Genomic DNA, 13,022 nt, shown 5'->3' with positions numbered 1-13,022 from the left:
CTCCCCCCCCCCCCCCCCCCCCCCGGGTTGCTTGGTTTCCATCTTTGAAATTTTAGTAAAAATCAAGTCTAGTCTATACTGTTTTCTTTGCAGATCTCTGAATTTCTCAGTGCAGGTGCATTTTACACATCTATTTGAAATTCTTCATCTCTCTTTCAGCATTAGATCTTTATCATAGGCTTCCTTTCTTCTAAAAGTCAGTCCAGCATTAAAGCTGAATATATGATTTCAAAACGAGACTTTTCAAAAATCTTTGTTCTCTACAAATTTTGACTAACTCTGAGAGTTGTGTTTAAACAAAGAATTTTAAACAGTCTGAAGAAAATCTCATCCCCTCTTGATGAGATTAAATTTTCATTGTTTTGTCTTGTATGGTATTGTTATTTCAGTAGCTCTTCAATCTTCACAATACAAGGAGTATTGCACAATTTTCCCACTGTCATTAATATTGCTTGTTTGCACTACTACTAGCAATGCTGAAAGCCCAGTGAAAGCAAGCCTTTAACATTTTAATAGGAACTGCACAATCTAATCTAGTTCAGAGCAACTCTAATTTCTGTATGCTTAAAATTCCAGTGGCAGCCAGTGGCTCATGTGCACTACAGCTCCCCAAACTGCTAATGTTCTTCCCTGCCAATCTGAGAAATGGTAGGGATTTTTGCAAAATTCCAGTAATGATGATGCAGCTCTACCAGTGGTAGTAACAATACAAATATTAGTGTAGTCCAGGTTCCAAACAGGTTTTCCTGGCATCACAATTAAAATGCCTGGGCTCTGTCTACACTGGCAACCGAGCACCATAATAGCTGCTCCATAAGAGGACAGGGGATGAATAATGGTCAATCATTTTTAATGTAGATGTTCACATAGTTATTTTCCAAATAAGATCAACAAGATCTGAGTCTCTCAATTTCTTGATCTTTTTTATTGTTAAAATGGAAAAAAAGACAGAAGTTAATTGTCTGCCCTTTGCAGATGGCCTTTAACACTCCTGATGCCTCAAAAAAAGTTAACTATTATAACGGTGACCATAGGAAATATAGGACACTGCTCTCCCCCATCTCCCTTCCCCCCTCCCTTTCGCCACCACTCTCCCAAGCCAGCAGCACTGCTGCAGGCAGAGGCGGTGGAGCATGGTGTGCCAGGTAGGCAGGCAGCAGCAGTGCCTGCCTGCCCACCTGTCTGGTGCACCATGCTATTTTAATTCCCTGCTGGACTGTGCCCTGTGCCCCTGTGATTCCCAGCCCCCCAGCCCAGTGTCTGTACCCTCTCACCTGGCACCCCCTTGGCTCCCAGCTGCAGCATCTGGAAGGAGGTGCAGACTGGTGCTCAGGGGGCACCGAGCTCTGTGCAAACCCAGGTGCACAGCACCCAACAGCCTGCATAGCCAGACCCATGGCTCTGCCATCCCCCTGCGCAGGCAGCACATGCAAGCACCTGGTGCAATGGTGGTTGCAACCAGGTGGCCTGTTGCTGCTACTGCTGCTGCTGCTGCTGATTGGCCCAGCCTGGGCAGGGCTGCAGTCCCAGGGCAGAACACAGACCCTGGAGCTGCCCCTCCCAGACATGGGTCCCTACTGGCAGCTGGGTGGGCAGGCGTGGGAGAGGGACCCCTGCTCAGGCAGAAGTCTGACCCACCACCCAGCATACCCCTCCAGACACACATATACAGTGTGAGCAGCCCGCACTCACAGCAGTGCTCTCCTCCCGCCCTGCCTTGCCCCAGCTGATCCCTGCCAATCTGGGCCTTTTGCTTCAATTTTCACCAAGTGGCAAGGATGCTGGGACAGCCTAGGAAATCCAGGACTGTCCTGGCCAAAATGGGATGTATGGTCACCCTGGTATTGCCTCTATTACTTATTAGTAAATTAAGCACAAAATGACTCAACCAATGTCACTCCAAATCAATGGTAAAACTGAGACTAGATTTAGGAATCCTGACATGGAAGCCTAGGCTGCAACCATGAGAGAGCATACATTATGTATAAGCATGCATACATTATGCTTATTATGTATTAGCATACATCAAATTAAACTCTGTTCCTGAAATCAGTTCACCATGGCCGGTTCCTTTCACTAATGTTGAAAGGAACTCAAGTCAATGATGGGCTTTGTACAAAGGTCAAAAATCTGTTTGGGTGGAACTGTCTGCAAGACCAGCAATAGTCTGTAACGAAATATTTAGCATTCAGGAGCCAGCATAAATAATCTAAAGATGTGGCCAAGGTGATACAGCCAGCCAAGCATATTTTAATATAATATTAGAAAAAACAATATTATTCTCAGAACACCCATGAAAAGCAATTCAAGCAAGACTGCTGTTTCAGTTCTACTCTGCAAAAACCTGTATCATTTAAGTAAACTCAGGAATGCAATTACTGCAATGGATATTTTTTCAATTAGTTTTTGGGTAGTGTCCTATTATTTATACATACTTTTCCTTTTTGTCTGTTTATTTCCTATCCTCAGCCTCATGAATTCAAAAGCAAGCAAAAGCAAAAGGAATTTTCAGGCAGATACATGTATCTGCCTAGCCGAAGGCTATTTTTAGTAGCACATGCACAGTGCTAGAACTCTCAACCCAGTCCTTCATAAAATGCAGCTTCTTCATCATTTGATTTCCATGGCAGCATCAGGAAAATAGCTCAGTGCTGTGGTTGGGCATGTGTGAATAAACATGTTCCATTTATTGGATGACATATAACAATAGCTGCTCTGAGCCTTTTGGACAGGGCAGGATATAGATCTAATAAATAAAACATTGCATAAAGCACATTTTTCTATGATACAACATTATAAAGACTATGTACAAGTGGACAGTACATTAAACTGAAAGGCAACACATTTAAAGATGAAATAAGGATGAGTTTTTCTTCCCACATGATGCATGATAAACCCGCAGGACTTAAGGACACAAGATATGAATAGGACCAAAAATTAGCAGGCATTAAAAGACTGAGAATTTAGATATATAATGAGAGTATTTATAGTTATAATGGTAAAGGAACAAGAGTTTTTGGAAGGAATATAAAACCTCAGGGCATACCCTGAGAATATGTTATTCCAAAATAGCTTGCTTCAGGGTTACTTCATCTTGGGCAGCTGGTACAGACTCTGTCAGACACAATACTGGACTTGATGGACCACTAGACTTTTTCTGGTATGATAATTCCTAGGTTCAAATAACAGCTTGAAATATTAATCCTGAAGTATTTGGAGCTGTTATTGTTTCATACACCTTATACTAGCAGTCATAGATATAGAATTCTCTACAAAGAAAAGCCGGAAAATAACCTTCCTAGGTTTAGGTGTTTATGGTGTACGGTAAATCTTCCTTCAAGTGTGATTCTTGTCACATCCTTATCCCTGGGGATTTGGCCAGATTTTGCTTCCAGTTCCCTTCAACTTTATGCCTCCCTGAATTTTCTTCCTCTTTTTTTTTTTGAAAGATAATCACCTTTCTGGATAGTTTTTCAATAATTTTTCATTGTCTTTTCTCCATTACTTCCCTTTCCTGGACACAGGAAGCAGCAGAGATATATCTGCATTTACAAATTAGGCAATTGTTCATACAGATAAGTGGGCAGTACAGCGGGTATATTTTTTAAATTTCTGCTATTCCACCCTGCTCTTAAAATCTGGCATCTTCATCTAATGAGTGGGGTATTTTATTTAAGCAGGCTATAAAAGTATAATGCAGAAGGGCAAAGGTGGACTGAAAAGTGACATTTGTGACAGTTCAAAATCCAGAAGAGAAAATAGGAGCTCATAAACACCAGACTGAAGTGGCAAGAATAGTAATCTCAGCTGTCAATCTCATCTGAGCTGTCCCATTTCATAAAAGAGCAAGAAAAAATGTGAAATTGAAAAACTACAAATCTACAAGTCTATCTCCTTTTGTGCTAAATAACCACTTGCAACTGATATTTTGATCATGTCTATTTCACAAACCTATAATAGACTAGACTTCCAGTCATTTTTTTAAAAAAGGGCAATATTGATTGATGGATAAACAAGCCTCTACTTCTTTTCAAAATTAACATATAATTGACATGGAGAAACAAGCAATTGAAATCAAAATCACAGAAATGTGAATTTCTCTACTGCCGTGACCTTTCAATTTAACTGAATAGACACTCTAAACAAGAAAAGACAGGAAATTGGTTTTTCTTCCTTTTACTCTTCATTTAATTTTGTGCCGAATAGGTAAGGTAACAACCAACCATTTCTTTATTTATAAATAGGCTTCTAGATTTGGTTAGAATGAACAGTCAATTTATAGATTGAACCCTGAGAAATTGATGGATGCTTAAGATTTGAGATAGAGGTAACTGTTTACACTATTTCACCACACACTCAAAAATTCCAGTGCTGTGGAGTGCTGAGTAACTCCTGAGAAATGCTGAGAGTTTTTAACACAAATGGATGATGGCTGAGAATGTCCAGTAGGGCACTTGGTACCTTGGGATGGCCAGTTCCCTTTTTCACTTTGTTTTCATTCACATGAGAAATAGTAAAGTTGATGGCAAAGTACTGCTTGTTTTCTTACCTCCCACTTTGGAATTATATGCTACTCCAACTCCACACTTCTTGTTATTGGCTTGCATGGCAATTTCTCCTGCACATCGTGTCCCATGCCTGAATGAAATAAACTTTTTAAAAGGCTTTAAAATTGAACTGTAACTAAATTCATGTGCTTATGCTACAGTTTCACTACTTGTATGGTTGACTTGGTAGAGGCTTTTCTCCACCTAGATGTAAGACAGCTTGTTGAATATTAAATAGCCTTGGAATAGGTCTATTTGAAAAAAAATGGCATATTTATCCTCTGATTTTGATCATTTTAACCAGTCAATTTTCAGTGGATTGTTAGGCAGAGACAATATGGGCCTGCTCCAAACTTCTGTGATGTCCTTAGATTCCCAGTAGCTTCAGTAGCTTTGACCAGGCCCTAACTGTTGTTAATTGTCCACCATGAGGTATAACATGGTGGCTAAAGCAGATTACAAGAGCAAGGAAAATTTGGAAAACTAAGATAATACTCAGTCCTTAAAAATAACTAAAAAAAAAAGTTTTAAGCAAATATTTGGATATTCTTTTAAAAATGCTTGAATTTATTTTGATACTAAACTAGGTAGCATTTAAAATAATCAAATACCATCAACAAGGCTAAATTATTCCTTGAATGAGATATTTTGTATTCAGATTCTTTTGTCACAAAAGAATCCTACCCCTCAATAGATAAGAACAACTTACTTGTAAGAGATTTTACTTTATTTAGTACTACTGCTTGGTACACAGTATCATGTTTGGATGTGTGTGGGCTGAATTCCATGTATATATTACTAAAGATTGGAGATAATGAAGGTAGATTTCAGAGATAATGCCATTAGTATCAGAGAACAGTGGCCACCCACTGATAGCTAAATGCTGTAATAGAGTAGAGATATCCATTTTTTAAAAATCATGGGACATCTATCCTTTGAGTGATGACTTTATTTCCATTGCAACTATTGATTCATGATTTGGATAGTGCCTAATAGACAAAAGGGAACCAGAGTGTCAGTTCCTCCTTGTATCTTTTTTAACAGTGGCATTTTAATTGGTTGAGGGAATCGACTCATTCTGTGCTACAGCTGTTAGAGGACTGTAGCATGGGATTCTCTTCTCTGTGGACAAAACCCAACGTGAAAGAACCTAACTTCAGTAGAACCCCCATGGTGTTGTATGACCAAAGAAGAGGTCATAAGACAAAGCTCCTCACTTGTTTCTTGCCACAAAATGCTGTAAAATGCCCCTGAAGAAACTGCGCACAAGTAGGGAAGGAGCCTGCTGGATCCCTGTAATAGAATATTCAGTGGACATATTCCTCCGACACCAAACTTTACTGCCAATAGGTGGCTTTTCATTGTCCCTAATGCTTAACCAGGATTAAAAGCCTAACTGCAGCCATGAGGTACTTAGTCAGATGGTGTGCCCTATAATACAGGAGCACTTACACAAAGGGTTTTTTTTCCTTTGAAGCCTGCAGAGGTGCTATTCGTATTTTACACACACGAATATAGGAAGAAGAAGGTTTCAGAATGTAATAATTCTTACATAATGGTAACTTTTATTAGACCAACTAAAAAGTTGGAAAATTGTTCTTTGCAAGCTTTCAGGCACAAACACCCTTCTCCAGACATAGGGGTGACTCTCCCTATACCTGAAGAAGGTTGTTTGCACTCAAAAGCTTGCAAAGAATAATTTTTCCAACTATTTAGTTGGTCTAATAAAAGGTGTCACATTTACCCAAAGAAACTTGTCTGCCTATGTCCTTAGACCAACATGGGTACAACCAACAACCCCTATACATACTGCGTTGTGATTTATCAAATGTAATAATTAAACGAAAAAAGCTCATACTTATCTGGAAATTTAATCAATTTCAATATAGAATTTACATCAACATAGTATCATTTTTCCCTTTAGCACATACAGTAATCCTATTGGGCACAGAGCCTTTTCAGGGTAAATGGCGAAAAGCTCTGCCTTTTTCTGTTCTAAAGCAAAGAATACTATTTTACTGCTTTTTCTTTCCATAACATGAAAGACTACTTACTTGTTTTCATTTGTTGGATCATATCTAGGAAAGGGATCATGATCATTGTCATTGAAATCGTAACTTGCCTGTGGATCCTAAATTTAAAAAACAGATATTGTAGTTACCAAAAGAAAAAAAGATCCTCTAAAACAAATGTATAATGTGATGCTTAGTCTTTATTTAATATTCTAGATTAGGTATTGATTACTCTGTACTTGGAAACTGTTATTTTGAAACTACTAAACCTTTGGCAGCTTTGGCTGTTGGAAGGTTTGTACTGGGATGCCTGCTGAGGGTAAGGAATGGAGGAGTTGGGATATTTGGCTGAAGGGCACGGGATTATCAGGTAATTTAACAAAAATTCACTGATTCTGCAAAATTAAAGCTAGGCAGAATGTTTATCACTAAAAGGTTTTTCCATTGAAAAGTGGAAAAGCTCTTTTCAACCAAGTTTTTTACATGAAGCATTGTGGTTTATTTTGTCTAAAATATGCTTTTTGGTGAAATAAGAATGATAGCCATTTCAATAATATATTTCTGAATCCAATATATTATTTTGTTTAAAAAATCATGGCATAAGAAAGGTACATCTTAAAAGTGTTTGAAAATTGATTTTTTTATGTAACCAATTTTTAGACAGCTCAGCTAATAACACCACTGAACAGTAAACAAATTATCTCCATTTTACAGATGGGAAGACTGAGACAGATTAAATGGCTTGCACAAGAATACAAAATGGTAGTCAGTACTATGACTATAACGGACCTCAGGAGCTTCCACGTTCCCAACCTGTCTTCAAATGATTTTCCATCACAGCTTTTAATATATTTCTTTGCTGTTTTAATTTTCTGGGGCACAGACTGTTTTTTTTTTTCAAATGTGTCTTGAAATGGATTTCTTATCTGCATCTATTTATTTATACGTGTTTTTGTGTGAGGTAACAACTAACTTATTAAAATCTAATACCTATTAACAGATATAAAATTCACAAATAGCTAAAAGGTTTTTAATAGTCCAGCATTAAACTATTGTGTCTAAATATGCCTAGGTACTAATACACACTGAATAGCTCACTATTATTCAACTCCCAGTGAGACAACCCAGGCTCTGAATTATGCTTGAGGCAAGTATTTCAGGCTCTGTCATGTGGGAGCAGCCTTTCTGACCATGGAGCAAACCAGACTAGAATGTTTTTATATAAAGGTCTGCAAGTAATTTGCTGACTTTGCAGCATTCTAATGAACAAACTTACATAGTTAGCATAGATGTCAGTGTGATTCCACTCCAAGCCATCATCCAGGACAGTTATAACAACACCTTTGCCTGTAATCCCTTTTTGCCATACAGGTATAACATGGAGATCTAGCTTAGGCAGAGAGGGAGTAATCCTTGTATCTTGCTACAAAAAAAAAAATGATAATAAGCATAAATTCATACAAGAGATGTCCAAAGTTTCCAGGCCAAATTGCTAAGAAGCTTTAAATCAACATTGTTTTGTCTTTGTCCTGAATTCACAGATTTTTACCCAGGTTTTTCACAAGGATGGACTTGTTCAAACAACCTATTTTCCATAGCCAGCCTCCTTGTTTCATCCTCAAGAAGATTTATTATTCTTCCTCAAGATATCTCAGGTAAGAAGAGTGTATTTTAGCAAGACTGGACTGGTTGCACCCTAGGGCACTGAAGAAATGGGATGAGGTAATTTCAGAGCCATTAGCTATCCTCTTCAAGGTTAGATGAGGTCCCATATAATTGGAAAAGGACAAATATAGTGCCAATATTTAAGAAAGGGAATGAGGAGGTTCCAGGAAATGACAGACCAGTCAGTCTGACCTCAATACCTGGAAAGATCATGGTGCAGGTCCTCAAGAAATCTGTTGTGAAGCACTTAGAGAAGAAGATGATCACAAACAGCCAACATTCATCAAGAGCAAGTCATGCCTGACCAAACTGATTTGTGGCCATGATAAGGTTAGAGGCTTTGTGAAAGGGGGGAGGGGGGAGCAGTGGATGTGATATACTTTGATTTTAGCAAGTCTTCTGGCACTGTCTCCCATGACATTCCTATTAATACGCAAAGGACAAAAGTACTGTTAGGTGAATACAAAACAGATTGGATCATCATGTTCAACAGGTATTCATCAATGGCTCATTGTCCAGCTGGGAGGAGGTATCAAGTGGGGTTCTGCAGGGATCTCACCTGAGTCTGGTACTGTTTAACATCGTCATTAATAATTTGGATGATGGGATTGAGTGCATGCTTAGCAAATTTGCAGATGACACCAAGTTGAGTGGCATTTCAGACACTCTTGCAAGCAGGCTAGGATCACAAATGACCTGGATAGACTAGAGAAATGGTCCACAATCAATCATATGAGATTCAGCAAGGACAAGTATAAAGTCCTGTATTTGGGATGGAATAATTGCGTGCACAAATACGGACTGGGGAATGACTGGGTAGGCTGCAGGTCCTGGAGTATGGTGGCAGAGAGTAGACCATAAGCTGAACATGAACCAACAGCGTGCTCTTGTTGCTAAAAAAAAGCCAACAGCATACTGGGTTGTATCAATGTAAGTGTTACTTGCAAATCAAGAGAAGCGATTCTTCCATTATTTTTGGAACTGATGAGGCCTTACAAGGAGTACTGCATCCAGTTTTGGGCCCCATACTTCAAGAAGAAAATGGTCAGATTGGCAAGAGTCTACAGCAGAGCAACAAAAATGATTAAGGACCTGGGAAGCATTATTTATGAGGAAAGGCTAAAAGAACTAGGGTTTTTCAGGCTTGAGAAGAGAAGACTGAGGGGGTGGGGAGGAATTTGATAACTGTCTTTAAATATCTGAAGAGCAATTATAGATCAGGGGAGGCAATCCCTCGGCATGCATGCCAGAACGTGGCATGGGAAACATTTTACTCAGCATGTCCCAGCCAGCCCAGGCTCTGGGCAGCCCCCCTGCCACTGCAGTAGGTGACAGGGAGGCTGCAAGCAGCTGCACTGGGGTCCATGGAGCCCTGGCCCAGCTTGTTGCTGGTGGTGGGTGCATGCATGACTCTGGTTGACAGTGGAGAAGGGGCTGGGGCTATACTGCCACAACAAGGATCAGGCCCATCACAGCTCCCCTGCCATCAGCCTCTGGCATGCCAACATCTTACAAGTCAAGGTTGTGGGGGTTTTTTGGAACTCTGCCCAAAAACATTGTAAACCCTGGTTATAGAGGATAGAGATGGGCTTTCCTCTGTGGCTGTAGGGGACAGGACTAGTAGCAAAAGCCTCAAGCTGCAGCAGAGGACATTTAGGTTGAAGATTAGAAGGAATTTTCTGACAATGAAGGTGGTCAAGCTGTAGGACAGTCTACCAAGAGAAACTGTGGAATGTCCATCTGTGGATATTTTCAAGAGCAGGTTAGACAGACACTTGGCTGGGATGGTTATTCAGGGATGATCCTGCCTTGAGAAGGGGGCTGAACTAGGTGACATTGTGGGGGTCCCTTCCAGCCCTACTTTCCTAAGATCCTATGTTTAGTATATCTGTGGCTGGGCAGGAGTATGATATGCTAGTTTTGGAAATCATCTTCCATTCACTAGAACCAAAATAGAGTATCTTCAATTCTTATCCAAATCAGTAGAAATAGAAAGAACTCAAGACCTTGTTGAACTGAAGCTTTATTCTCTGCTGGAATATGCAGGATTCCAATGCTATGTTTTTTCCAATGGTGCCTCTTCCTTTTATGTCCAGATTAGCTATTGGAAAACAATTAATAGCTAAAGCAATTTAGTAGTAGACTAGATATGAAGGACTGTACTGAATCACAATGTGCTGTTTATTACTTTCACTATTGTTCCACTGAAAAAAATCACTTGGAAATGTGACTTATTTCCTCATCTCTTTCAAAGACTGGTCTTTGAAAATTAAATCTGAAATGGATCATTTTTCTTGAAATGGTAAGTCTTTATATTTTTAATATATAAAAACTTTATTAAGATTACCATTAAATCCCAGGCATAGATATAGTCAATGTTTTCTTTGCATCTCTCAGCATCTTAATGTATTGTCATTTTTTAACACCTTTGCATCCAAAAGAATACTGAACAGAATGTAAGACTCAGGCAATGCAGTATATTATGGGAGCAAGATAGCTGGTATTTTAAAGCCTTATTTTCTGATTGCTGCAGTTCAGAGAATTACTATTAGGTCACAGATATCTTCTATAGCACTCATCAAATAACTGTTGTTCCAATGATGCTCGAGTATAACTTGAGGCAAGAGTGCAAGGGGGCTCTATTTTGTCATCAAAGCAGTAAACAATTGCTACGTTAGAAGAACCTGGAAGTATTTTGGCAGAAAATTCTTCTTATTTAAAGAGTTCTTTTAATCTGAGGATTTCAAAATGCTTTGTAAAATAGTGGAAATATCATGTTCTATATTTTACATATAGAGAAAATGAAGTGCAAAGACCTGAAATGACTTTCTCAGCAAAGAATTAGTGCCTGAGCTTGGAAAGCAAACTAGGTTTCCTGGACTGCAGTCCATTGCATTTTCCATAAGAAAAATTGTCTTTCTATACATGGATGTGGGTGTGTGCACCCACATGTGCACTTGCATGCATTTGTGGCCAAGTGTGTGTGTACTCCCACTGGAAATTAGTCTAGAAAGTACACAGAGTAATGTCTAGGATCTAGCTTCCTAGAAATTTAAGATTCTGAATATTTTCCATTGCCTTATTAGATGAGAGTTTTTAGGAAACTCTACTGGAATAATTTTCCTAGTATAATTTAAAATTAAAATCTCCGCACTTGAACAAGAGAAGGAAAGGGCCAAAGAGATTCTGCAGGTCAGAGTGCAGGTTACTCTCTGACCTGCAATGTGGACAAATGCAAGTCCTCAGACCATTTAGGCCATGTTAGTATTTGGAGATATCTGTTGCCTGAGAATCCACTCTTCCGGCTATCCCCTCCTCTGGGTGTATACAATACTGCCTAAAGAGACAGGCATGAGTAGATACATTGTGCATTCAGGTGAATTTAGCTCAGTATCACAAGAAGCTTGTAGAAAGCATGCAGTCTCCTGAAGGATTTGACCAGATGAGAAAAAGAAACAGCATCTTCAACTCCAATCAGTGTCAGCAGAAGCTGAAGGAGCTCAACACCTTACACAGATAAAGCTTTATTCTCTGCTGGAATATGCAGTATTTCGACAAAGAAATATGCCTCTGGTCACAGGGTACAACTGGAGATGTTGATGTTATATGTAAAGAGGAAAATGCTTATGTTATTGTTAACATGGCTCTTAACTGTTTAAAAGCCTTGCAATGTTCCCATAATTTCAATCATCAGAAATTCAAACTGGCTTTCATAGCCTTTGCATGCATTGTGGTTAAAAAATACAGAATGTTGCTCAGGGATATCAAGTGCTGAGGTCTGTAGTTTCCATAGGCTACACTAATGAAAGTGGCTGCAACCTGCTCCCTCCTGTGCAACCTCTCAGACATCAGTGAAATAACACAGCTGATCAGTAAAACTCACATTCCTCACCCACCATTATTACATAAAAATAAACTCTTACCAGGTACCACTGCTGATTCCACATAGGATCATTGAAAAGATTTTCTGCAGAGTCTCTCAGGGCTGCACGCTTAGTTCGCTTTTTTTCATATTGCTGCTCTGCCCATGACACCTACAAGTATTTTTTTAAAATAAAAAACAGCAAGTAAACCTCCAGAGGTTAATTGGCTTTGAGTGTTTCATTGTAAGACAAATTCTTACTATCAAATGAAAAAAGTGGAGGGTTCTCTCCAGAGATGTGCATTATCTGCATTAGAGCAGAATGCACCTTAAAGAGGAGGTTTCGGTGAAAACATGATACTATAAAATCATTTAGAGTATATTTAAAGTGAAAGTCTTTTATCTGTGAATGCCACATAATGAACATTTTTGTGATGAAAGTATATTGCAGTAAGAAGATTGTCTAATCTGAGAGGGTGACTCAAACTCGCAAAAATACCATTTGCTTCTCTCACCAGCCTGTAATTTAATCTCTCTCTGTGTGTACAGTGAATTTTCAGTGAGGGAAAAAAGCCACTCATGCCATAGTCACAGGGATGTTGTTACTCACAATCCGTCTGTCCCTCAAAGCCCCATTCCAAATGGCACCTATGGTCACATTCCACTCTAAAGTATCAACAATCAGAAAGCTGTGAAAAAAGGTCGGATTCAACTCTAGTGAGGTTCTGTTAAAGGCAGTAGAAGTTACACCAGAATTAATGCAGTCTGCCACGTTTGTGTATCTGTCTAGATATTTAATTGCATGCCTGTTACAGATATGTCTGCCTATGTTTCATTTCTTTGGCGGTGTTTTTTCTCCTTTCATAGATTCATAGATGTTAGGGTTGGAAGGGACCTCAATAGATCATTGAGTCCGACCCCCTGCATAGGCAGGAA

General features: G+C 39.2%; 1 protein-coding gene across 1 annotated transcript in view; it reads right to left on the bottom strand.

Annotated features, from left to right (window-relative positions):
- PCSK1 (proprotein convertase subtilisin/kexin type 1) overlaps positions 1 to 13,022 on the bottom strand; it is a 33,516-nt gene that overhangs the window by 15,897 nt on the left and 4,597 nt on the right. The window contains exons 3-6 of the mRNA XM_025199105.1: positions 12,148 to 12,258; positions 7,836 to 7,982; positions 6,602 to 6,678; positions 4,550 to 4,638 (exon numbers count right to left, since the gene is read on the bottom strand). Of these exons, the coding sequence (XP_025054890.1) occupies positions 4,550 to 4,638; positions 6,602 to 6,678; positions 7,836 to 7,982; positions 12,148 to 12,258 (424 nt within the window). The remainder of the gene's footprint in view (positions 1 to 4,549; positions 4,639 to 6,601; positions 6,679 to 7,835; positions 7,983 to 12,147; positions 12,259 to 13,022) is intronic.

This window comes from Alligator sinensis, unplaced genomic scaffold (assembly GCF_000455745.1).
Source record: "Alligator sinensis unplaced genomic scaffold, ASM45574v1 scaffold223_1, whole genome shotgun sequence".
Classification (NCBI taxonomy): Eukaryota; Metazoa; Chordata; order Crocodylia; family Alligatoridae; genus Alligator; species Alligator sinensis.
Note: the sequence above shows the minus strand (reverse complement) of the source record. Positions and strands in the feature narration are given on the sequence as shown.